Genomic DNA, 27,484 nt, shown 5'->3' with positions numbered 1-27,484 from the left:
GGTTGGGAGAAGGCGAGGGAGTGGGGCTTCGCGTCAAACGAAGCGCGGCTTCTCATTGGCTGAAACGGGAGCGGGTGGGTGAGGCTAGGAGGCGGGGCTTATAGAGCAGGGGGGGGGGAGCCCGAGGAGAGAAAGCGTGAGAAAGCGCTGGAGGGCGGTTGCGCATGGGCAGGCTCCGTGCCGAACGAACCGCGGCTTCTCATTGGCTGAAACGCGGCGGGTGGCTGGGGCTTATAGAGCGAAGGAGCCCGAAGAGAAACCGCTGGAGGGCGGTTGCGCATGCGCCTCTCGAGGGAGGGCGAAGTGTCTGTAGAGCGGTAGCCCCTTGGTACAAGAAGAGCGGAAGAGGCGGGGATAGGCGGCTTTCACATCCGGGTGAGGGAGGTCGCCCTCTGTGAGGCCCCCGCCGATGCCCTTTTCCGCCATGGCGAATCCCGCTGCCCATTTGAACGCGGTGAGGGAGACCATGGAGGGTGAGTGGGGGGTCGCGGGGGCGCGGGACCCTCTCGCCCACTGCCCTGCCTGGGACTGCAGCCGAGCAACCATTGACTCTGGAGCAGGGGGTCCCCAACATAAGCTTGCCAACCTCCAGGTGGTGGCTGGAGTTCTCCTGCTACTGCCACTGATCTCCGGCCTAGTTCCCCTGGAGAAAAGCGCCGCTTTGGACATTGGACTCTATGGCATTGAAGCCCCTCCCCAAACCCCGCCCTCCTCAGGCTCCATCCCCCAAAATCTCCTTTTCTGGCTCCCACTTTTTTAGGGCTTTTGCGCGGCTGTTGGGTTGGCTATTGGAGATTTGATTGGAGTCTCCTTTTAACAGCCATCTATGCCAGTGACCACATCTTTTTTTTTATATATATATATATATATATATATATATATACACACACACACACACATATATACACACACACACACACACACACACACATATATATATATATATATATATATATATATATATATATATATATATAATATATTTTTAAAAAAATTCTTCATTTAATATATCAACAGAAACAATATAATAGTAATCATAAAAAGAAAAACAAGTGATAGCTCTAATTTAACAATAAAATGACTTCCCCCTCTCCCATCTAAAAATAAATTGTATAAGCCTTTGCTAACGGAACTAATCCCAATATTATTTTAATTAACCTGTTCTTGTCGTATCCAACATTATTAAATCAATACCTGATATAAAAATTAATACAAAGTGTAAATAAGGGATTAGATCAAAGGGTTTCCTTTAAATGGTCCCGTTAAAAAATGATTTTCACAGTACATTCTCCAAGCCCCCCAAAATTGTACATTATCATTCTGGTTTATCACAGTTGTAAGCTTTGCCATCTCGGTCAGTTCCAGCATCTTTTTTATCCAGTCTTTTTTGTCTGGTATCTCAACTGTCTTCCATTTAGCTGCATATATCAATCGTGCAGCCGTGGTGGCATATGCTGTTACCACATCTTATGGCGGCAAATTCTGTAAACAAGTAAAGCATTCCCCCCCCCCCGATTACCCAGCAATAATATATGCGTTAATATTGTATTAATATCAGAGTTTAATCATTTTTTTGTAATTTGTATCAGTTTTACAGTCTTATCAAGTCAGACAGTTCGATGTTCTAACTTCTGACTGGTCAAATATAGACCATGTCAATAAACTTGACTTGACCTTAACAATAATAGGTTGGATCAACCAGTTTTTCCCCCCGGGTGGAACAGGGAGGAAGCATCCTCTTTTGACCGCCCAGACAGATTGTCAAGGGACCTGCATGGGCAAAATCCATGTGGGTAAGGGACTGGAAGAAGAAGAGGAAGAAGTGAGATGGAGCTGAAGAAGCTGGCTGTATCCAATCCACTCTGTCCCATCAGCCACCAAGTGACTTCCAGTTTTCCCAAGAGAGGGAAAACCTGATTCATGTCTTATTTCAAGCCTTCCGTGAAAATCTAGATGTGCAAAGGCTTTTTCTTGCATGCCATTTTGGCAGCTCTGAAAACAACTGGGGTAATGTTATAATGATATGAGTAGTAGTGGGAACTTTCTGTGCATGCTCGGAGGCACCCTTGTTTTAATCACTCCCTGGGGTGAGCTGCCAGCATTATAAACAATGCTCCAGTTTCAAGCCCTATTGGACATCCATCAGGGTGAACTGACAACTCTTTCAAGCCCCGCCACTTTAGTCTGTCTGGTGCAAATCTTTCTTTATTATTTATTTTTATTTACTATTCACTCTTCTATGTCGCTCTCCCTCCTGAAGCAAAAGAGCATTGCAGAACAGTGAGCGCCTGCCTTGTGAATGAATGAATTCTTTATTGTGGTCAGAGACAGCACAAAAATAAATGCAGTGCCAGAAAATATTTACATAGAGTGGGTTTACTGACCACTGTAATTATTTTCTTTGGGCCTAAGGTCCCATGAAAACTTCCATGACGTCACCTTAAGTAGCTCTGGGTACAGTTCCTCGTATTTTAATGTTTTCATTTTCAAATTTATAATCAAACATCTACAGGCAATACAATACAAACAAAACTACACATAAACACTACAAACTTGAAAATTACTACATTTAATGACATTCACTGGATGGACATAACCAATTTTAATCTTGGTTTACCTGGCTGAGTTTAAAAAAAAACCTAGGAAATTCTGTACAGTAGTACAATGGCTGATAACTCTACTGGGGACAGAGGAAACATGCTTGTTCCTCATGTGCATCTGGGGAGAAACCCAGAGTTATTGCACACAAGAAACGGTTGGTAGCCCAGTTTAAACATCTTTTGTTTGAAAATGTCTTTTGCAGTTCTGTTTGAGATATCCAGAATACTAAACACTGGCTTGGATATGGAGACGCTCTCTATTTGCGTCAGGCTGTGCGAGCAAGGAATAAACCCTGAGGCCCTGTCGGCAGTAATTAAAGAGCTACGCAAGGCTACAGAAGCTCTAAAGGTAAGGCAGGTTTGTGGGGAACCGTGCAAAGCCATTCAGAACACTCCAGGACGTTATGATATAAGCAGCATCAACAGTTCCTGTTTGCTTAACACACACAGTGCAATTCTAAGAAAAGATATTCCATTCTAAACCCATTGATTTAAATGGGCTTAGACTGGAGTAACTCTGCTTAGGGTTGCATTGACACGCGCTCTGTCACTTTCACTCTCTCACATACAATTTTCCAAGTCGCTGAGGCAGGCTTCCCCAACATAGTGCCTGTGGGTGCTGTGGTACCCGCTGACACCGTTCCTGGTACCCACCCAGTATTTTTAAAACTGGGTGGGGCCAGGTGGGGATTTTGCCCAGCGGGGCCATTGGAGATCTGTGGGTCTGCAGAGTTTTAACAAGTTGCTTTGGGGGAGCAGCTGCCACCACAGCACAAGGATCTTCACCATATGACTGAAGATAAGCTTGGCTGTATGCAAGAAAGTATGTTTAAACAATATGTTTTTAAAGGCATCCTCAATTGCTGAAGCGTTACTGTTAGTTACGCATAACCTCACTCCCTGAAATTCTGTGGTTGGCTCCACCTCCTGCAGCAGCCGTTTTGTGACTGTGCCCTTTGCCCTGTGCCAGAAGTCCACTGGTGCCCACAGGTTCAAAACGGCATGGTTTGGATTCTGTCTAACACTCCTGCATTGTACTGATCGCCTGTGAGGGATAGGAGGGAGTTCTGTGTACCTGCTCAGGCAAATATGTCACAGTCAGTGAGTCTGTTCCCACTGATCTCTTCTGCGTCTAAAACACCACCTGTCTCGACCCTTTTACACTGCTAAAATTAGTGGCAACAAATGGGTTGAATCCAGCAATTTTTTTAGCTAAATCTTGCCCAGTTCTCACATGAACACATGAAGCTGCCTTATACTGAATCTCAGACCCTTGGTCCATCAAAGTCAATATTGTCTACTCAGACTGGCAGCGGCTCTCCAGGGTCTCAGGCAGACGTCTTTCACATCACCTACTTGCCTAGTACCTTTAACTGGAGATGCCGGGGGTTGAACCTAGAACCTTCTGCATGCAAAGCAGAGGCTCTACCACTGAGCCACAGCCCCTCTCTTATTCTTATTGCAGCTCCCATTCCACACGGCATTTGTCCACGTGGGTCCCATGATCCCCAGCAAGGCCTTTCAGGGGGGCCAAAGGGAATTCCTCCCCCTTTTTCACCAGCGGAAAAGCTGACAGAGATCCAACCCGAAGTCCATAATGATGTTATTATTCTTACATGTTCATTTTGGGTGCCTCTGCTATAATCAAGCCATTCTTCCTAGGCAGCTGAAAACATGACAAGCTGATCCTGTGGCAGGAGAACCTGGGTCCGAGATCATGGTCAAAGCGGAAGGCTGGCACTTGGTTGGAAGATTTGTCTGTTGCGAGTTACAGCCCTGTTAATTGTGCGTGTCGGTTTCCGAGCACTTTCTCAAATCTCGGCTAAAGAAGAAATATGAAGTCATACAGAGAGTTTTTGAACACTTATTAACTAACAATCCTTCAAGCCTCCTTTTTTATTAGACACAGAATTTTGAAAGTGTTGTCGTTATGTTTATGTATTTTGAATAGTACTGTTAGTGGTCTTTCAGAGCTATGAAAATGAAATCATATAATGTTCTACTTTTGAAAACATAATGGTTTGACCCACTGTGTTTCGGGTGAAGCATTTGGTCATAATGGACTCTTCCCCCTCCCCCAAAATAAAACACTTAGCATGAAACTGAAATATTTATATTGTATAAATCTTGGATTATGAGGCAAACAAACAGCACCAACCTAAGCAGAGTTACACCCTTCTAATCCTATCAAATATACTTCGTTAATGATTGCACTGAAGGACGGGTGTATCAATTTTTTTGTTTGGTGCTTCATCAGTTCTTTACAAAGAAACTAGATTTATGAAGCAGCTGGTAATGGCATGAATAAGCTGTTTTTTGGGGGGAAGTTTAGAAGAATACAGTCTTCATTGCTTATGCACCATATCTTGGATATATGTTGAGGGATGTCATTTCCTCTGATGTTGTTTTCTGCTGTATGATGTATTCAGCTATAACGGACTTTTGCTGCCATTTACTTTGGGATGGGAGGGGGGTTAGAGGCTTAATTTTGTTCTGCTGAAAACAATGGGGAGCCGAACTAGTTTGTACTCTGTATTACTTTCATGTCCTCTCCCTGTTTTGTTTCACACTGCGCAAACGATAATAGAACACAATCATCCCTTGAAAAGGTTATCAGGCTTAGTTGGGGAAGATCAAATTATGTTTTTTTTTTTATTTATGGGGATAGGTTGTGGCCCTTCCGTTTCATTGTGGAATGTTCATTTAACTGCCGTGGAAAGATGGCACATAAAACAGTGGTACAAAATGTGTGAAATGTACTAGTTGTGGCCGTCCAAAGAACAGGTTTTTTTTATGTTTAGTGATAAAAAAGATATGCTCCCTTTAAGGATTATTTGTGTGCCTTGTATTTTTTCCATTGTCGTTGCTTGTGTATTTGCTTGATCCTTAAGTACGGGTCCTCGCCATTCTATTCTGAATATTTACGGAGTTAGGTAGTTTGTTTGTTTATTTATATATTTAGTCAGCTTTATAACTCGCTCTACCCCAGCATGCCAGGCTCAGAGAGGTTCACATAATCTATAAAATATACAATAAAATCAGATAAAACAATACATTAAAACAGCCCTAAACGAATTAAAATCACAAATTCTAATACTTAATACAGTATTGATGTTTATGCAGCGTATAAAGAGCAAGATCGTCTCCTTGTGTTTTAGCTTTAGGTCGTGAAAAGGTGAAAGAGAAAACAACCTTACAGTTCCTAGGGTAGTATTTTCACAGTATAGATCTTGGAGACTATTCTTAGTATCCTAATTTATTGTCTCCAAGTCTCTTCGTGTTTCGCTTTATAATATTTATTTATTTACATTGCTTACAGTCTGCCTTTCTCACAGCAACTCAAGGTGGATTACCGGTATGTGTAGTAAGTCAGTTCAGTCAACAAAATGGGACATCCAAGAAGCAATCCATTAGGATTTTAGAAGTCTGGAACTGACTAGGAATACATGAAGCTGCCTTCTACTGAATCAGACCCTTGGTCCACCAAAGTCAGTATTGCCTACTCAGACCGGCAGTGGCTCTCCAGGGTCTCAGGCAGGGGGTCTTTCACATCACCTATTTGCCTAGTCCCTTTAACTGGAGATGCCGGGGACTGAACCTGGGACCTTCTGCATGCCAAGTAGGTGCTCTACCACTACATCTCCTACTTGCCTAGTCCCTTTAACTGGAGATGCCAGGGACTGAACCTGGGACCTTATGCATGCCAAGTAGGTGCTCTACCACTACATCACCTACTTGCCTAGTCCCTTTAACTGGAGATGCTGGGGACTCAACCTGGGACCTTCTGCATACCAAGTAGATGCTCTACCACTAAGCCTCCCCAAGCAAAACTGAATCATAGCATAAGTATTAACACAACACATTAAACAGTGCAAAAATTACAGAATATGATCCTACTTCCAATAAATAAATGCAATAAATAAAACAATGTGTATTGTGATTAACCGGTGGTGCACTTAAATCAATAATTGTGCTCTTAATGAGACGTTTAGCTTGCTGTTCTCGAGACTATACAGGATAGCAAAAATAAACAGGACATTAACAGAACTTTATTGCAGCTTTAAGATTTCCGGGACTAACTTCTGCTTCTTCACACGCAATGAGTGAATTGTCACTATGCCGATATTTTACACAGGAAGGTATGAAAAAAGAACACTAACCAGTATAAAATACAAGACACAGTAAAAATACCAATATCATCTTGCTCTTCTGAGCTCCGCTTCCAATCTCTTTTAGCGTTTGGCCGAGTGGCTGTGATGGGAATGTTCAGTCACGGAAGGTTCGCGGTCCTGTTTGTGTGTTGAAAGGGAAAGCGATCAGTTTGGCTGGGATTAAAAGCCTCTCACGACTTTTGGCTAAAGCCCGAGAAGAGGAGGCAAAAGGCGCAGGTAGCCCAGGGTTAAGGGAGTGTTGGGGAAAAAAGGAATGGGGAAGCAGACAGGGGAGGGAGGAGGAGGAGGATTGTGACAGGAGGTAATGGGGCTGAAAGGCAGAGAGACAAAAGAGTTGTTGCAAGAGGGCCTTTGGGAAAGCTGAGCGTTTGCAACCCCCAGGCCCTGAGAAATGAAAGAAAGGAAAGCGAGGAAGGCAGGTGAAAAGAGGACTCCTTCGGAAAATGCACATAAATGCCAAGGAAATAACTGAAAATTATTTAATTGCAGTTAAGAACAGAAAGGACCAGTAAGTAGAGCCAGTGTGGTGTAGTGGTTAAGAGCAGTGGACTCTGATCTGAGGAACCGGGTTTGATTCCCCACTCCTCCACATGAGCGGCGGACGCTAATCTGGAGAACTGGGTTCGATTCCCCACTCCTACGCATGAAGCCAGCTGGGTGACCTTGGGCTTGTCCCAGCTCTCTCAGCCCCACCTACCTCACAGGGTGACTGTTGTGGGGAGGGGAAGGGAAGGTGATCGTAAACTGGTTTGATTCTTCCTTAAGTGGTAGAGGAAGTTGGCATATAAAAACCAACTCTTCTAAGTAGAAAGTGTTGATGGTGTTATTCCACTAGATGGCAGTCAAACATTAAGAACTATGTAGTTGGGGTTTTTCCAAAACCCTACTTCCAGGTGTCAAATTCATTCATTAGTAGGGCCGGGTATGACGTAAATGATCGCATTTTCTACCCTTTCTGTCACATTCTGGATGCATGCACCGGGTAGACAGCATACCTCTCGAGACGACAAGTCCGGTCGGTACGCTTTAGGCTCTACCCCAATTGGGAATCCCCAATTACCAGAAGCCTAGACTAGCACTGTAAGAACAGTTTTGTTCCAAATGGCTACACTTGTTAAATTTAAAAAATGCTATCTAGTCAATATGTTGGATCCTGTGGAAAAGCTGGTGTTAAAAGTCTGCAGAGTGGATTTGTCCTCTTGCAGGCTTCCACTTAGGGTTGCCAGCTCTGGGATGGGAAACACCTGGAGATTTTGGGGGTGGAGCCTGAGGAGGGCAGGGTTTGGGGAGGGGAGGGACTTCAATGCCATAGAGTCCAATGGCCAAAGTGGCCATTTTCTCCAGGGGAACTGAATTCTGTCGCCTGGAGATCAGTTGTAATAGCGGGAGATCTCCAGCCACCACCTGGAGGTTGGCAATCCCACTGCCAGTGGAAGTGGGATGTGGTGCTGGTGGGCTTGATTCCTTTTGCTTCCTGTGGCCCCTTCCCCAATTTGTGCTGCACTTTATTCCCAAGGGTCCCCTGGTTCTTGGAGAGGGTTTTCAGGGTAAGCAGCTGGCTGATAAGGCAGAGAAAGGTCTGCCCTGCCAACTCCTTCACCTATGAGAGCTAACCCCCTAATTTAGATCCGTTCCAGACTTGTCATTAGGGATGTCAGCCTCCAGGTGGGACCTGGGGATCCCCAGGTATTACAGCTCATCTCCAGACTACAGGGATCAGTTCTGGAGAAAATGGATGCTTTGGAGGGTGGACTCTGTAGCATTGTGACTCACTGAGGTTCTCCCCAGGCTCCATCCCCAAATCTCCAGGAGTTTCCCAGCCTGGATCTGGCAACCCTACTTATCATAGGCAGAGCTTTACTCTTCAATTTCCAGCCTGAATCTATTGAATCATAGAGTTGGAAGGGACCACCAGGGTCATCTAGTCCAACCCCCTGCACAATGCAGGAACTTCACAACTACCTCCTCCACACACACCCAGTGACCCCTACCCCATGCCCAGAAGATGGCCAAGATGCCCTCCCTCTCATGATCTGCCTAAGGGCATAGAATCAGCATTGCTGACAGATGGCCATCTAGCCTCTGCTTAAAGACTTCCAGTGAAGGAGAAGATTCTATCCGGCCTGATTGTGTACTGAAGATGAAAAGCCATGTTGATTATAACAAATGAAATGCAAGGGGCATTTGTTTCTATAAGTCCGTGGCAGTGAGAGAGAGAAAAATAGCCCCTGGATTTTACCAAGCCCATTAGAAAGACGTTTGCATTATAGTATGAAGCATTCTTTATATACTTGAAGCTCTCAGGTATTTAACAAGAATTTGCCCAAAGCTGTAATTAATGCGTCTCCACTCAAATGTTGGTGAACGGAGACATCGGGATGCTGGAATGGATGCAACTTGGCTTCTCTCTGCCTTTTTTATGACTTCCAGCCTTTAATTAAAACGTGGACTTTTTCATCTGTTCTTTGCAAAATGGTAGAGCTAGGACTTGCCTCAAGTGTTCTGCAAACGGCCAGTCATTTGTGGTTTACAAGTTTGCAGACAGCCCAACGGTAGCAGCATGGATTAGGAACCAGTCTGTTATTAGCTTGTACCGATAACGGTGTTAGCTATTTACAACATTGAAAATGAGTATGGATTTGTGTCTGTGATTTGGTTTGTCTGTGTTTGGAAGCAGCCTCAAAACACTTGTGTTAAAGAGTTTTGGGGGGGATGTTAATTCCTCAAGTAAATCCCTCAAGAGGCCACACTTCGAAGTTTTAAGAAGGAAGTCGCACCTCTCTACCTTGTAGGGATGCCAGCCTCCAGGTGGGGCCTGAAGATCCCCTGGAATTACAGCTCATCTTCAGACTATAGAGATCAGTTCCCCTGGAGAAAAGGGTAGACTGTGTGGCATTGTTCCCTACTGAGGTCCCTGCCCTCCTTCCGAAGCTCCATCCCCAAATTTCCAGGAATTTACTAATCTGAAGCTGGCAACCGTACCTCACCCTCCGCCCCCTGCCTCCTTTACCCCTGGTAGTGACCTACGCTTGAAAAAACTCATCAAAGAATTAATCCTCTACCTTAGCTCCTTCTCCCATTCCTGTAACCTGCCCCATAAAAAGGATTCTCCGTTTGATTTCCAAAGATACCTGAAGAAGTGAGCGGTGACTCCTGAAAGCTCATATTGACATAACTGTTAGTCTTTAAGGTGCCGCTGGACTTTGATTTTATCAGGTTAATAGGGACTTTGTCCTGGTTTACACAAACAGCTGATAAGCTGGTCAAAGCGTTCTGGATCCATGCCACTTTAGATTGGAAGTCGGAGATTTTGGCTTGGACCCAGCAATGCGCAAGCAGAAACATAAAAAGACCTTGCTCTAGCACTTCCCTCCCTATATATTATAGCGCACAAAAATTGGTCACATAACGTCTTGCAGAAGCACGGATGGGGATATAATAAATTTGACTTAGAGTTAGTGGTCTTTCGCTTGAGTTTCTGCTTCCACAAGAGCTCTAGCACAAGCAGAAAGTTTGCACTGGATCCAACCCTTTATATTTTCCCAAGGAGAAAGCTTAGCTAGAACTCTTGATAGGGCTGTCATGTGCAACTCCAGGGACCAGCTGGAGAAAGAATTTAAAAAACGAAGTGAATTTTAAAAACCTAGAAGTGACATCACACCTCTCTAGGAATTATCAGAAACTCTGTGGTAAAACCATAGAGTTTTCAGTGATTCCGAGAAAGGACTGATGCGGCTTCCAAGAAAAACCTGGAAGTGCCATCAAGCCTCTCAAACTATGATTTTACCCTAGAGTTTCCAGCTATTCCTAGAGACTCAAACTCCTGCTGCCTTAACTGATTTAAAAATACTTAAGCTTCAAATTTACTTCTTGAGGTTACCCACTTTCTTTCACTTTTAACTATTAATCTAAATGGCATTTCCCCACCTATAAGGAATATCATGTGCTTGAAGACAGCCTGCCAAAGATTTCAGTTCACACCTTTTTTGAAGCACTGAATTAGGTTAATTGACCAGGAATGGCACCTCCTGATCCTCTATTGTTAGTTTTCTTGATGTCGCCTAACTTTTATAAGGCCACTTTTTGTACTGGAAACAGGGTCGTAGTTTTGTCTGTGGACATTTGAAATCCATTTTCTTTTTCCTTCCACCACCTACTGCATGTGTCAACTCCTACAGCATGTATGCTTTTATCTCATTCTCCTCTAATGTCATAATCCAGTTTTATTGCATTTATTGCATATCATTACTAGAGATTTTACTGTAAATTATGTTTTATTTGTTGAATATATTGTAAGCCACCCCGAGCCTGTCTATGGACAGAAGGGTTGCCAACCTCCAGATAGTTACTACCCATAGGGAGTTCATGAAAATTGGACTATTAAGAAATAATACCAACGGACGTTTGAAGGTGTCAGAGGAGGAACTGAAGAAGAACTGCAAGGATCGTCTTCCTCTTCTGCCTGACATCTGAAAGAAAAAAAAAGACATATTTAAGACATATTTAAGATCATTACTTTGTTGAAATATTGTATGCTACACAATACTTACCTGTTATAGGAAATAGTAGTCTTTCACTATTGTTGGTGTTTTTTCTACATGTTTTTTCTATTTGTATGGAGATTGTATTAATATAGTTGTTACCTTGTATATTGGGGTTTATACTTAAACCAGACTCTGTGTTTCTTTGGATTGTAACCTCCAGATAGTAGCTGGAGATCTCTCGCTATTACAACGGATCTCCAGTCGATAGAGATCAGATCACCTGAAGAAAATGGCTGCTTTGGCAATTGGACTCTATGGCATTGAAGTCCCTCCCTTCCCCCAAACCCTGCCCTCCTCAGGCTCCACCCCCAAAAACCTCCGGCCGGTGGTGAAGAGGGACCTGGCAACCGTAGAAATGGGGAGGGTATGGTTGTATGAATACTCCCTCCTCCCATCCCATTTGTTGCAAGTCCTTTATCAGGAAGTGACACACATGAGTAATAAGTAATAAATACTTGCAGGATAGGGTTGCCAACCTCCAGGTACCAGCTGGAGATCCCCTGCTATTACAAATGAGCTCCAGCTGATAGAGATCAATTCACCTGGAGAAAATGGCCACTTTGGCAATTGGACTCTATGGCATTGAAGTCCTTTCCCTCCCCAAACCCCACCCTCAGGCTCCGCCCCAAAAACCTCCTGCCGGTGGTGAAGAAGGACCTGGACACCCTAGTAGCCAGGGAGAGGCGGGATAGAAATCTAATACATAAATAAATACAATTTTTTCGTAACTGTAATTCACCTTGAATATCAACAAGAAAAGCAGATGATAAACACTTTTTAAAGATAGGGTAGTACAGAAACTGAGCAACTTAAAACAGTTGCATTGCTTCAATGACCCACAGGCGGTGGGAAATCCCGCCACCCCACGGTGCCCTCTCTCTCTTCCAGATCTCCTCTGATCTTCGAAGTGTGTCCCCCTTTCATTTTGCCGTTCGACAGGCTGACACGGGCAAGCTTTGTTCAGACACTTTAATTTAAGCACCGCTGCTGGTCGAACAAGACGATCAAAACCCCTGTGCTGTACCACCTCCAGCATCCAGATCGCAGTGATACGATACCGTTGGAAACCCCTGCCGTGGACTTGTGCCGATAACACGAGAACGCCGAAGATATCATAAGCAATACGTGAATACCCTTTACTGAGATCCGTTCGGCTAAGATCTAGATGAAGTTTAGGCCAGCCAAAGAGGCCGCTGCAATAAAATATAATTTGGACTAATCTTCCTGAGGAATGTCTAGGCCTGCAAGCTGACAGTCTGCTCTCACGAGCAAAAGTAATTGCTCGCTGCCTATGCCGGGGACTCTTTTCAATCCCAGCCTTTGTACGCGCTGCACCTTTCGGCAGGTGTTCTTCGCAGCAGACAATTCGCCCCTTTGTTTCAGGGGGAACGATGTCAAATAACGAAATAGACAGTGGGGGTATTTTAATGAACATGACTGATCCAGGATGGAATTTGTAGAATCCTGAGACGGGCGGAGACGCTCAGGCCACGAAGCAACGCAAAGAATCCCACTGGGTGGGATGTTAATGCAGGCGATCAGGTTTCTGAAGCGGTCGCCAATTTAAATACCTCTGAACCTTCCTCAGGAATGCAATTTGACAATGGTCGGAAAAGGTGTACGGCAAATGTAATCCTGGGTCGACACGGGGCAGGTTCAGATGGGTTGCCCAATGCAGGGAGGCCTTTAGAAGCGGCAAACTTGTACCCGCTTGCCTTTCTCTTCTCCTATCATTAGGGTAAGAGATGGATGGACTCAATAAAGGAAGCCGTGGCCTTCAATTTGCAGGATCTGAGCAGGGCTGTCAAAAATAGGACATTTTGGAGGACTTTCATTCATAGGGTCGCCATGAGTCGGAAACGACTTGACGGCACTTAACACACACACACACATCATTAGGGTTGCCAGGTCCCTCTTCGCCACCAGCGGGAGATTTTGGGGGCAGAGCCTGATGAGGGTGGGGTTTGGGGAGGGGAGGGCCTTCAATGCCATAGAGTCCAATTGCCAAAGCGGCCATTTTCTCCAGGGGAACTGATCTCTATTGGTTGGAGATCAGTTGTAATAGCAGGAGATTTCCAGCTAGCACCTGGAGGTTGGGAAAGACCTCTGCCTGGACCCTGGAGAGCTGCTGCCAGTCTGAGTAAAAAAATTTGGGGTATAAGGCTGATGAAGCTTAGCTTTTGGCAGCGAAAATGTTGTATCCAAACCGGTGGACATGTTCCCTGGAATTGCACCAGTCTGATTATCCAGCTATCAAGCTGGGAAGAAGGCTAATAAGAATACTGTTTGAAGACCTTTCCATTATCAGTATATTTGGAACCAGTTTGTCTATCGAGCTATTCAGCGGATTGGCTGGACTTTGTATTTAATAGATTGTTATATGTATATTGTGTGTAGATGTTGTATGTCTGTGTTACATGTATAATCAATTGCAATATGTATTATGTGTAAAGTAGTACGTATTAGCTAAACAAGCTATAGCTTAGGGCCCCACTCTCTTGGGGCCCCCAAAAAAATTTAAAGGAAAAAAACAACTGGATGTACATTGTGTTTCCAAAGGAACTTTTGTTTTTGCCAAATGCCAATGTGTTTGCATTATTAAGTTTGTTATGAATAAAAAAATCATTTTAAGTTAGAGCTTAATAATTATTTCACTATTAATATACTTCTTCTTAATTGTATTTCAGTTCAACAATTACTTTGATAAAATACATATTTTGTTATGTGCAAATGGCTTTAGTTACCTATTAGATCCATAAATTACCATATAGCATATATTCAACACAAAAAACAGTGACAATTTGTTGTTGACAAAGGACAGCTGGACATATAAAGGGCCCCATTACCTTCAATAGCTTAGGGCCTCATCAAACCTAAATCTGGCCCTGACCATACTGAATAGATAACATTGAATAATTGTGAACCCTTGTGCTGTTTTTGTTATTGAATACCTGGAGGTTGGCAACCCTAGTTGGGAAACACCTGTGCCTGGGACCCCAGAGAGCCGCTGCCAGCCTGAGTAGACAATAGTGACCTTGAGGGACCCAGAGTCTGAACCTGGTAGTTGGCAACCCTAAACATGGCCCTCAGATAAACTTGGGTTCTCTTGATTTCACAGGCGTGTATGTATTGGCACTGATTTGCGAGGAGACTGGGATCTATCAAATTCGTACCGCTCGCCAAAATGAGCTTTGGCAACCATGCAACAAACACGTTTTCAAGCAGAAACTAGCCATAACAATATAGGTGGAGTGGCCACCGAAACCAGTAGCCATGTTACCAGTAGCCCCATACCATGTAGATAGATCACGATGGGTAGCCGTGTTAGTCTGTCAATAGAAGTAGAAAAGAGCAAGAGTCCAGTAGCACCTTAAAGACTAACCAAATTTCTGGCAGGGTATGAGCTTCCATGAGCCACAGCTCACTTCTTCAGATACTGCTAGAATGTGATTCCAAGGGATTTCAAAGGGAGGTTAGAGAGATTGCTGAATTACAACTAATAATGAAGCCCAAGACTATGCATTCTCCGGGACTTAATAGAGAGCTGGGATTCCTGTCTCATTCCCAATGCTGATTTTTCCACGCCTACTACCTCTCTGCATAGCACACCTAATCCAATCACGCCTGCTAATGTCATTTCAATGGGTTATAGATCAAATCAAGCCTGAACTTACCCTAGAAGCTAAAATGACTAAACTAAGGCTATCGTATTTTGGTCACATCCTGAGAAGACAAGAGTCACTGAAAAAGACAGTCATGCTAGGAAAAGTTGAGGGCAGCAGGAAAAGAGGAAGACCCAACAAGAGATGGGTTGACTCAATCACGGAAGCCACAGCCTTCAATTTGCAGGATCTGAGCAAGGCCGTCAAAGGTAGGACATTTTGGAGGACTTCCATTCATAGGGTCGCCAGGAGTTGGAAGAGACTTGACAGCACTTAACCCACACAGTGTCATTTACTTGCTTTTGACATTTACATTGCCATTGTATGTCTAATTCACTGGTCTCTACTTAAGGATAAATGGCCGCTTTGGAAGTTGGACTCTATGGCATTGAAGTACCTCCCCAAACCCCGCCCTCCTCAGGCTCCGCCCCAAAAATCTCCTGCCAGTGGCGAAGAGGGACCTGGCAACCCTGTACAGGCCGGCTATCAGCTGGTTGTGAGGAAAGAGGTTTGGTATATAATGCAGCACTCACTGTGAGAAGAGCACATGGACAACCTCTGGCTTCCATAGAAGTCACGAGAAGGCATCATGAGAATGTCTGCCCACCTGTGCCTTCCTTGCAGCACAAATGCTAGATATTATTCCTTCTCTGAGCATCATCGTGGTTATCAATTGACTACAGAAGTGTATTCTGGGAACAAATTCCAGCAATCGATTATGTGTGTGTAGGTTTAAAGTGACTCCAAAATCAATCAGAATTGTTTTATAAATATGCTTTGCGTGCACAGCGTTCTTGTTTTTAGTTTTCTTTTTTTTAAAAAAACAAACAAACGTATCAATCTTTTAAGGAGGAGACAAGTAAGCAAAATGAATTTTCATTTGCGTTCTTTTATTAACGTCACGTGAAATTATAGCCCATTATTGACTTCTTTGAGCATATTCTTTTTTTACCCAAGAAGCCACGATTTAACATGCACAAGTCAAGATCAATATTGGATATGCATTCATTCATTTTTTTCCCATTTTGTTGCAAAAATGCTTTGAGGCAATTTTCTATACAAATCCCTGGACACTATTTATGGCCCCTTTTCTTGTTTTAATTCTCATTGTGACCAAATGACGGCTTAGCTGAGATGTAATTACAAAAAAAAAAAAAAATGGATTATTTGCATTGCTGCTTATTATCCCAGGTGTGTTATTGATGGACTAAAACCAACTTATTTATTCCCCCTTTTTACAGTGACGGGTTGGGGGTCTGTACTGTATCTGCTGACTTCAGGGGCTTTGCTCGCTTGAACCATTCTTCCCCATTAAGGATCACATCTACTTTCAAACTAGTAACCTGAAACTGTACAGCTTTAGCGGATATTTAAGAGGAACCACTGATATGCTTGGAAGCCAAGAGAGTGGAACATTAGCATCAGTGGCATCCAGCTAAAAAGCCATTAGGAACGTTTGTCAAAGCACTAAAATTAAATATAGGGTCTCTGGCAATACCCCAGTTCGATTCTACAAGTTTAATGGCACTAGAAGTTTATCTTTTTCTGTCAGTCTCCTGAAATTATCATGTTCTCCCTTGTGTCCTGGATTGCAAAGGCAGAGATGAGGAACTGGTGAGAAGATATTCTAAAAGATTTAGAAGAAGAGGAGGAGGAAGAGGAAGAGTTGGTTTTTACATGCCGACTTTTTCTACCGTTTAAGGAGTATCAAAACGGCTTACAATCTCCTTCCTTTCCTCTCCCCACAACAGCCACCCTGTGAGGTAGGTGAGGCTGAGAGAGTTCAAAGAGAACTGTGACTAGCCCAAGTTTACCCAGCTGGCTTCATATGCAGGGTTGCCAGCTCTAGGTTGGGAAATACCTGGAGATTTTGGGCATGGATCTCCAGGCGAAAGAGATCAGTTTTCTGGCGAAAATGGCTGCTTTGGCAATTGGACTCTATGGCATTGAAGTCCCGCCCCTCCACAAACCCTACCCTCCTTAGGCTCCACCCCCAAAATCTTCATGTATTTCCCAACCCAGAACTGGCAACCCTACTTGGTGGGCTTCAGTATCTCATGTGCGTTGTCTTGACTCTTGACTGTTCCAGTTGAGACTCCTTCCATGCCAGGCCTTATGGAAGAGGCCCCCTACCTGTGGACACTCTATGACTTTTAAGAATAAATAGTAGGCCCCACAGCAAAATTACTGCCATGGAGTGGGACCAATCACAAAATGGTTGCCATGGAGGCTGGATCCAGTCACAGAATGTTGGAAAGCTCCACAAAATGTTAGGAGGCTCCAAGCCAAGTATCCCCCCCCAATCCCTGGCATCTCCAGTTAGAAGGAGAAGGAGAAGAAGAGGAAGAAGAAGAAAAAGGTGTTTTCTGAATGGGTGCTTCCTGAAAGCACACAGGTGATGTCTCCTGAGCTCTTCCTGCTCCAGTAAAGGTGAGAAAATCCAGATTTGACTCTCTGCTTTGAAGAAGAAATGGTTTGGGAAAGAAGCAAGTGGATGTCAGGAAACACATCGCTGGGCACCATGGCTTCCATGAACATTACTGCCATAGAACAGCCATTAGTATGGAAGCAGTCTTGGATCTTACAAGAGGTCACAAATCGCCCCGTTCCATTTGTGCAAAGTACTGGATTGCTGACTGTAGTCACATATAAAGCTATCTACTCCTGAGTCAGGCGATTGGCCAATCTTACTCAATATAGTCTTCTGTGATTGGAAGTAGTTCTCTAGGGCCTCAGGGCACAGAGCCAGTGTGGTGTAGTGGTTAAGAGCGGTGGACTCTAATCTGGTGAACCAGGTTGGTTTCCCCACTCCTACACATGAAGCCTGCTGGGTGACCTTGGGCTAGTCACAGTTCTCTCCGAACTCTCTCAGCCCCACCTACCTCACAAGGTGTCTGTTTTGAGGAGAGGAAGGGAAGGAGATTGTAAGCCGGTTTGATTCTCCTTAAAAGGTAGAGAAAGTCGGCATGTAAAAATCAACTCTTCTTCTTCTTCTTCTTCTTCTTCTTCTTCTTCTTCTTCTTCTTCTTCTTCTTCTTCTTCCTGGAGACGCCAGGGATTGGAGATCTTCAGCATGCACAGCAGGTGCTCCACCCCTGAGTCACACCACTGACATTATTTGATGTGAAAACGGAGACATAAGTGATGTGACTTCTTAAAATGCCAGATTAAATGCACAGATAAACACATGAAGTCGTGACGAGACAATTACTCCTTAATAGGCTTTTGAGTCAACCTGATCGGGTGGCCAAGGCCCAGATCTGTGATATGGCCTCCCGGTGGAGAAGCTGGAGGCCAGTGTAGGACTCCTTTATGACCAGTTCAGGCACCTCTTGAAGCCGAGCTGGCCGTTCCACCCTAGTTCTTTTTTTAATGTCACAGTTCATTTGCAGAACCATAACTGGAATCAAGAATTAAAAAGGCCCCTGTATAAAAGTCAGTAACATTAAACCTTTAATACTTGTGTTTCATGTGTCATAAAAGCCTATGAAAGGATTTTATATTCTGTACCGTGTTTTAGTGCTTTCAATCATTTTTTTCCCAACATAACTTTTGTGAACACTTTAATAGCCTCTAAATGAAAAACTAAACTATGTGTCATTCAAAAAGGAAAAAAAAAACAGGGGGTTTATGGATCACAGGATTTAATATAAGTTCTGGACCATAACAAGGAACTGATAAACCTATAACTGAAATTAATTCTAAATGCTGAAAAAATATTTTAGGAGTATATGTGTTAGAGCAATGTAGGAGTGAAAGCATTTGCTACTGACACTTCCTACAGTGGTAGAAGAGTATATGAGAACAGCCATTTCCCATTAAGTGAAGTTTGTTCTTGTTTACGGTCCATCTGCTTCACCTTCTGACTTTCACTGTTTGTGTCTTACTTTCTTCTATATCCATAGTCAGATTGGTAAAGAGAACTCCTGCTATCCAAAGATGGTTTCCAATGAATGTTTGGACTTTGCTACAAAACCTTATTCTGGGTTCTTAGCTAAATTCTTTGGCTTAGTCCCTCTGGAAGAGATACCACCTTATTGATGTGGTCATTGGCCTCAATAGGTGGAATAAATTCCAAAGGGTATTGCTTTGAGATGCCATATTTCAAAATGGCGGAGCCTAGCGGAGGAACCACTTCCAAATGTCAAAAAGGGCAAGAGTCCAGTAGCACCTTAAAGACTAACAAAAATATTTTCTGGTAGGGTAAATTACTGAAATAATTGCAGAGGAGGAAGGATACCTAAGAATTGAGTAGAGCATACTCTTCAAACACACATTGTTTAAAATGAATGAAAGGCATAAGGATACATAAGGAATCTCAAGGTGGTAATGTGTTTCAGACAAGGTAGTCCAAGTCATTCTGATGTTTCATTTCAGAGGTGGAAAAAAGAATAGATGTCTATTTTTTTGAATGAGAGATTACTCTAATATGATCATATTTTATACAACTTTTCTGTCATGAAGATATAATCATGTTTCTTTGGATTATACTTTTGGTTATGACGAACTAAATGAAATTATAGATAAGAGGCCCGAATGATGCGAACCCACATTGCTTCTGCAAAGGAAAACGTTTGCCACAAAAGGAGTTAATCACCTTTAAAAACTCATTAAGTGTGTGTGTGTGCACGAGATAATAAAACCAGAAGCCAACTATGTCCAGCAAATATACAGTCTGGTATAAAGTCTAATCCTTCTCAGGAGGAAATCCTGTTACTCCCCTGTGTCGTTAACATTTATGAATGATGAGTTCTTTATGAAATGGCAAAATTAAATGATCACCTTTCCGAACAAGCCCTATACTATACATCTGCTTTGCACTAATGGACGGCTCATCTTCCCTTTTATGCAGATGAGTTCCTTTGCTGGTATCAGAGGTGGAAGGAGTATTTAAAAAAATGAGACATATATCTCATTTGTACGGTGTGCCGGGCCAATGCAAAAACAATTACTTCATTGCCGTTGACTTTCGCGACTTGGGTGAGTGTGGTCTTTGAACAGAAGGTCTCCGGAGAGACCCAGCGTGGTGTAGTGGTTAAGAGCGGCGGTTAGGAGCGGTGGACTCTAAACTGGAAAGTAACTGGCCCCAGATCATCAGCTGAGCCTGGTGGTTGAGCCAGCGTAGTGTAGTGGTTAAGAGTAGTGGTTTGGAACGGTGGACTCTGATCTGGAGAACCAGGTTTGATTCCCCACTCCTCCGCATGAGCGGCAGACTCTAAACTGGTGAACAGGGTTGGTTTCTCCACTCCTCCACATGAAACCAGTAGGTTGACCTTGGGCCAGTCACAGTTGCCTCCAAACTCTCTCAGCCCCACCTAAGGGAGGGGAAGGGAAAGAGATTGTAAGCCGGTTTGAGACTCCTTAAAGGTAGAGAAAAGTGGGGTATAAAAACCAACTTCTTCTCCTCCTGCTATTACAACTGATCTCCAGTCGGCAGAGATCAGTTCACCTGGAGAAAATGGCCGCTTTGGCAATTGGACTCTATGGCATTGAAGTCCCTCCCCTCCCCTCCCCTCCTCAGGCTCCACCCCAAAAACCTCCTGCCGGTGGTGAAGAGGGTCCTGGCAACCCTACTCAGCAAGTTGTGGCCATCATTACAGCCACTGGCTGTGACTCCATCAGTTCTTATTAAACTGTGGTTTGCACATTATGTTCCATGGATACAGGGCGTTCTTCAGAAACTGACCAGGCTTTCTCCAGTGAGATGATCTGCTACGGTAGGCAAAATTCCTTCATAGACAGCTTGGCCACCACAACTCATCTTTCCTTTCCATGTGCGGCAGTGTAGCAGTGTTGTGTGTGTTCCAGGGTTCACTCTCTGTTCATGGAAGTCAACAGTGAGACTTATACGCGTTTGATGTGAAACAGTACAATGACCAAAGTAGGACCAAATGCGTTTCGGCCTCAAAAAGGCCTTCCTCGGTGGTCAGACATAGAATTATAGTCTAGTACATATCCTAACGATATAATATCATAATGCACGGTAGAAAATACATAAAAGCCCTTCTAGTATTATGAGGCTTCTTGTAAAAATTTTTTATTTCTTGTACACTAGAACATGGCTCATAATACTAGAAGGGCTTTTATGTATTTTCTACTATGCATTATGATATTATATTGTTTCATGTATTTATTGACTGTGTATGACTCGCCTATGATATAGGCCTTAAGTTTTTAACTTTACTGTGCACCATATTAAAATTTATATATTTGTAATTTTAGTATTTTTTAGCTCAACCCTTTTGGTTTGGATTTAACACTTTGGTTGAGTTTGATTTGTCCCCCCCCTTTTTTTTGTGGGTCAACAATGGGAATTGACAAGCTTGGCCAGAGTCCCAACAAACTGAGGATACCCCACAGAACATCCCCCAGAATCCTCAGCAGTCTTCAGGGTTCCTTGGCAGATACACCTGAAGACAAGAGCTTTGAGAAGCACAGTTGTATAACAATACAAATATGCATATTTACTGGGAGCTCTCAAAGCTGAGTTCTTTTTGTATCGTTCTGTTATCTGGGTTATGTCTGCTTCTGCTTCTTTAGGAACACTTAATTTATTCTGTTCTTTAATCTCCTGTGTATACAGTGCCATTCCCTTTACTTTTTTAGTGGAGTCATTATTGCAGAAAAGCTTAAAATGCGGTGAGATTTGCTGTTATTTTGTGCCACTCTATGTGTGTGTGTGTTAAGTGCTGTCAAGTCACTTCCGACTCATGGCGACCCTATGAATCAGTGTCCTCCAGAATGTCCTGCCTTTGACAGCCTTGCTCAGATCTTGCAAATTGAGGGCTGTGGCTTCCTTTGTAGAGTCAATCCATCTCTTGTTGGGTCTGCCTCTTTTCCTGCTGCCCTCAGCTTTTCCTAGCATGACTGTCTTTTCTAGTGACTCTTGTCTTCTCTGGAAGTACTTAAAAATGCACGCATCTCTTGAGCGTCGGATAATTTGGTTTGAGAAATCATCCTTCTGTACCACTCTGTGTTCTGCTGTGTCCTCTACCCCTTCAGACCGCCCCTCTGACCTGTTTCTCTTCCCTCTTTTCCAGTCTTCCTTTCCCCTTGACTGTTAGAGGAGGAGCCGTGGCTCAGCGGAAGAGTCTGTACTTTGCACACAGAAGGTCCCAGGCTCAATCCCACCTATCTCCAGATTAGGGCCAGGCCGCAGTTGTAGGGAATAGGGTTTCCAGGTCCCTCTTCACCACCAGTGGGAGGTTTTGGGGGCGGAGCCTGAGGAGGATGGGGTTTGGGGAAGACAGGGACTTCAACGCCATAGAGTCCAATTGCCAAAGAGGCCATTTTCTCCAAGTGAACTGATCTCTATCAGCTGGAGATCAGTTGTAATAGCAGGAGATCTCCAGCTAATACCTGGAGGTTTGCAACCCTAGTTGGGAAAGACCTCTGCCTGGGACCCCGGAGAGCCGCTGCCAGTCTGAGTAGACAATAGTGACCTTGATGGACCCAGAGTCTAAATCAGTATAAGGCAGCTTCATGTGTATTCTTGCTGGAGATAATCATCTTTTGCCTCTATTAATTGCATAATTACAGTGTTATGGCTCTCGATTCCTTGGCTGGTTCTGGCTGAGGGCCGTGCATCTCTGGGAGGCAGGCTTCCTAATGTATGCAGATTATTCACAGCCTTAACCTTAGCCGTACTTTCAAAGTTTCTTGTACACATGCCAGTTTTCCCCAGCATGTTTTGACAAATGAGATATTCCCTCTGGTGCTTCCTTGTGGGTAGCAGCGTGTGAGGACGTGCGATGGTGGCAGCCACAAAATTTATTACAGTTATTTTGTAGTTTGATATTAAAGAACATGATGTATTATATCAGGTGCCTGACCTTTAAAGATCTTAGGACCCAATTCATTACAGCATAAAAATTTACATATTATTTAACATTCCCGCAGACTTTTTATGAAGAAATCGTGGTGTGGACATACATGGGATTCGGGATGGGAAAAGTCGCTCTGCCTGTGAAGAATGAAAACTGCATGAAATAATAAACTGGGGTGGGGGGAAGACGGACCGCTTTGACCCCGTGAAATCATTATTCTCAGGAATGAAGTTTGCATCGGACTCCTGAAGAGTCCCGCGAAGCAAGCTGCAGGAAGGAAACCGCCGAGGATGTTCTCGCTTTCCTGTATATTGCCTTTGCATTAATTAAGAAATGCTACAAATTGCTATTTACACTGTCTCATTAGAAGCTGATTAGGCTTGTGTGAACTTTTGATCTCAGGCCCTCAGGGAGAGAGGTAGGTATGTTCTTGTTCAATTTAAATGTCCCCAAACAGCATTTAAAGGAGGGGCCGTGGCTTAGTGGTAGAAGATCTGCTTGGAATGCAGAAGGTCCCAGGTTCAATCCCCGGCATCTCCAGTTTCAAAACATGGTTCAGGTAAACAGACGACGGGAAAGACCGAGACCCTGGAGAGCTGCTGCCAGTCAGAACAGACAAGACTGACCTGGACAGAGCAATAGCTTGACTCAGTAGAGCAGCTTCATGTGTTCAACGCTACAGCAGGGAGCTTAAACTGAAAGCACTGTACCAGCAGGTGAAGATAGGTTCATCCCTTGAAGGAACCTAGACTCATTTTAGCCCTATCCCTGTTCCCCCTCAAGTCACAACTGACTTACGGTGAACCCAGCAAAGAGCTTTCAAGCCTCAAGGCCCTTCCATCTAAGAAGCAGAGGTTGTTCTCCATTACCTTTGTCTGCAGAGTCTTCCTTGGTGGTTTCCCATCCAAGTAGGAAAGACAATAATGCTAGGAAAAGTTGGGGGCATTAGGAAAAGAGGAAGACTCAACTTGAGATGGTTTGGCTCAGTCGAGGAAGCCAGTTTGCAAGACCTGAGCAATGATAGGACATTTTGGAGGTTATTAATTCATAGGGTAGCCATAAGTAGGAAGTGACTTGATGGCACGTAACACAAACAAACCCAAGGAAACACTGAATGGGACAACAACACACGTTTCTTTACTTAGGTGCCCTTCAGGAGCTGCATAGATGAAATGCAAGATGGAGACACCCTCCTGTCTCTGGTAATGCCTACTCAGGCCCTTCCTTACATTGCATTCTTTTTTGGCTTTCAAGGAGTTACAGAATAGGGAACCCGGATACACAGGTACTATGAGAACCAGAATGTGCCACCGCATTCTGGACCAGTTGCAATTTCTGGAGCAGTCTCAAGGGTAGCTCTTTGTAGAGTGAGTTACAGTAGTCGAGTCTGGAGGTGACCATTGCATGGATCACTGTGGCTAAGTCACGGCAGGACAGTTAGGGTGTTTGTTGCCTGGCCTGGCAAAGATGGTAAAATGCCTTCCCGGAAGTCTTTGTGACCTGGGCCGCCAAGGAAAGGGAGGCATCCAGGACCACACCCAAACTCCTGACAGAAGCAGCTGGTATAAGTTGAGCCCTGTCCAGAGTCAGGAGGCAAAGCCCCTGATCTGGGCCTCCTCGACCCAGCCACAGGACCTCTGTCTTCGATGGATTCAATTTCAGCCAACTCTGCTTCAACCACTTCACCAGAGCCTCCACACACCTTACCAAAGTATTTGGGATGGTGCCTGGGCATCCCAAATGGCGGGAGGATTTTGGGGCGGAGCCTTATGAGAGCAGGGTTTGGGGAGGGGAGGGACTTCAATGCCATAGAGTCCAATTGCCAAAGCAGCCATTTTCTCCAGGGGAATGGATCTCTATCGGCTGGAGATCAATTGTAATAGCAGGAGATCTCCATCTAGTACCTGGAGGTTGGCAACCCTACTAATTACACATTATGCTTCTCTTGTTTACACTTGTTTTCTCATGCTCCCTGCATCCACACAGCACCTGTGGGGAACTGCTATTTTTTTTTAAAAAGGAGAGCACAAATGGGCTGGGAATGGTGCTATGGGGGGGTGGAAGTATTCCTGCCTCCTCCCAAAGCATTTTTCTTGCGCTAAAACTGCACTCGGGAGGGAGTTATTTCTCTGACTTTGCTTCTCCATGTGGATTATCTGCACAAGAGAAGCAGCAAAATCAGTTAAATAACTCCCCTCTCCCTGGTAGGATTGCCAGCTCTGAGTTGGGAAATACCTTGAGATTTTGAGGGTGGAGCCTAAGGAGGGCAGGGTTTGGGGAGGGGAGGGACTTCATTGGGGTATAATACCATAGAGTCCACCTTCCAATGTAGCCATTTTCTCCAGGGAACTGATTTCTGTTGCCCGGAAATCAGTTGTAATAGAGGGAGATCACCAGCCACCATCAGGAGATTGGCAACCCTACCCCCTGGTTTTCTCACAAAAGAACTACTGGGGGGCAGGAGCCCTCCCTCCCCACACAGAGCCAGCCTGAGCCAGTTTGGGCTTTCCTTAAAAAAAAAAAAAAAAGCAATTCCCCGCAGCTGCTGTGTGACTGTTGGGAACACGGGAAACCAAGTGTAAACAAGGGAAGAAATGTAATGTGTAGCTTGGCTCTAACATGTTAAACACTGGTCCTTTGATGATGAACTTCAAAATATGTAAACTGTCCTATTCACGTATCGTGTGCATTGTCTTGTCAAATTCAGGCTGGTGCATGGGTTAATTTAAGTCCTTTAACTATGAAGGCCAAGTAGGGTGTTCAGAGTCAAAACTACTATCTTAAATTGAGCCCCTAAATATGTTCAAATTGGCTTAATGGCATCAAAAGTTCAGCCTCTGCATTTGGCACCAATTCATTTTTGAGTTGTCTTCAAGGGCAGCACCACATACAGCCCATTGCAGTAGACAAGTCTCAAGGTTACAGTGCCTGGAATCTGCAAGGGGAAAACTTGCCCCACCGCAAGTTTAAGTCTCAAACAGTGGTTTCCAGAGTCATTTTCAACATCCTTTTGAGTTGGGTCAATTAGAAACAAGTGAAAACAGGGCATATTTTGTTACTCACTGGTACCGAATACCAGCACCTTTGAGGGGAGCTCTCCTATGCCCGGATGGGGGAGTTGGAAATTGCCACAACCCTATATATGAGTACTGGCACCTTTTTAAAAAAAGGTTTCTGCGTATATGTCCTAGTTAGGGTTGCCAACCTCCAGGTGGCACCTGGAGATCTCCCGCTATTACAATTGATCTCCAGACGATCAAGATCAGTTCCACAGGAGAAAAGGGCTGCTTTGGACGATGGACTCCATGGAATTATACCCTGCTGAGATCCCTCCCCTCCCCAAACCCTCCCCTCCCCAGGCTCCACCCAAAAAATCTCCATGTATTTCCCAGCTGGAAAAGAGGATGACCCAACAAGAGATGGATTGACTCGATAAAGGAAGCCACAGCCCTCAACTTGCAAGATTTGAGCAGGGTGTCAAAGATAGGACATTTTGGAGGACTTTGATTCATAGGGTCGCCATGAGTCAGAAGCGACTTGCTGGCACTTAACACACACATTTCCCAACCCAGAGCTGGTAATCCTCCTAGTTTACAAGCAAATTTAATGGGATCATGGTCCAGATCAGACAAATCAGGTCGGGCAAAATGGGAATTATTCCCCTTGTCCATTTGTGAGTGGAGATTGCCTCATGGTGTGATCGAAGGTGTCTCAGGCCCAGACCTGATTGAAATAAAAAGGGCTGACAAGTTTGTTCCCAAACTCCCAAAGTCGATCGGCTAGCACCCGTTGAAACCACCTTGCCTTGACAGAGTACACTGGTTCAAACCTCTGTGTCTGTAGCTATGTTTGCAGACAGAATAACAAGGATGCTAATCCACATTTGCAGTTCGTTGCCTTTTCACACTTCTATAGCAAAGTGGTGCTTTCTCAAAAAAGAAATATCCAAGGGCATTGTGAGGCACAGAGGAAAGAGCGAGGGATCCGGACAGGGGAGCCCCAGTCAAAATCCTTGCTTAGTCGTGAAGTTCACAGGCTAATCCAAGGCTCGTTGATCGAGCTGGATTTATACTTTTAGAGGAAATCCAGGTCTCTGTAGGGTTACCAACCTCCAGGTAATAGCTGGAGATCTCCTGCTATTACAACTGGTACCCAGTCGATAGAGATCAGTTCACCTGGAGAAAACGGCCGCTTTGGCCATTGGACTCTATGGCATTGAAGTCCCTCCCTTCCCCTAACCTCGCCCTCCTCAGTCTCCGCCCCAAAAACGTCCAGCCAGTGGTGAAGATGGACCTCACAACCCTAGGTCTCTGCCAAATACCAGAACAGTGGCAGGAGGGTGGGGTTTGGTGCAAAGAAGTGGAGTCTGGGAGGAAATCCTTAACTCTTTCCCTGCTGGGGTATTTCCCCCTTGCAATCCTCTCCCCTTCCCCAAGTCATTTTTTCCTTCCAAAACACACACTTCTGAAACCAAGGCTGGGGAAAAGAAACTGGAAGGAGGAGGCGTTATAGGGGGAAAGCAGCAGGTGGATGAACACCTCATTCCTCTCTGCCACATCTCAGCACCAAATTCTCAGCTCCGTCTGCAACTTTGCAGATATCCAAGCCCCCTGGCCTGGTCTCCACTGGCCACAGTATAAGCTTCCTCTCAGAATTGTCATTAGAATGAAATACACAGGG

The 27,484-nt window shown here is 44.4% G+C and overlaps 1 protein-coding gene across 1 annotated transcript; it reads left to right on the top strand.

Moving 5' to 3' along the window:
* The first annotated feature begins 407 nt into the window (after nucleotides 1-407).
* MZT1 (mitotic spindle organizing protein 1) lies at nucleotides 408-4,301 on the top strand. The gene is made up of 3 exons (XM_056861953.1): nucleotides 408-473; nucleotides 2,804-2,949; nucleotides 4,263-4,301. The coding sequence occupies exons 1-3, from the start codon at nucleotides 410-412 to the stop codon at nucleotides 4,284-4,286; spliced, it is 234 nt and encodes a 77-aa protein (XP_056717931.1). The 5' UTR covers nucleotides 408-409; the 3' UTR covers nucleotides 4,287-4,301.
* The last annotated feature ends 23,183 nt before the right edge of the window (nucleotides 4,302-27,484 follow it).

Source organism: Euleptes europaea, chromosome 16 (assembly GCF_029931775.1).
Source record: "Euleptes europaea isolate rEulEur1 chromosome 16, rEulEur1.hap1, whole genome shotgun sequence".
Taxonomy (NCBI): Eukaryota; Metazoa; Chordata; class Lepidosauria; order Squamata; family Sphaerodactylidae; genus Euleptes; species Euleptes europaea.
The sequence above is the reverse complement of the archived record's forward strand: the minus strand, read 5'-3'. Positions and strand labels throughout refer to the sequence as shown.

Coding starts and splice junctions, on each gene's coding strand:
- MZT1 (XM_056861953.1), top strand. CDS start 410: ATGCCCTTTTCCGCCATGGCGAATCCCGCTGCCCATTTGAACGCGGTG. Junction 474..2,803: donor GGTGAGGGAGACCATGGAGG/GTGAGTGGGGGG, acceptor TGTCTTTTGCAG/TTCTGTTTGAGATATCCAGA. Junction 2,950..4,262: donor AGGCTACAGAAGCTCTAAAG/GTAAGGCAGGTT, acceptor CATTCTTCCTAG/GCAGCTGAAAACATGACAAG.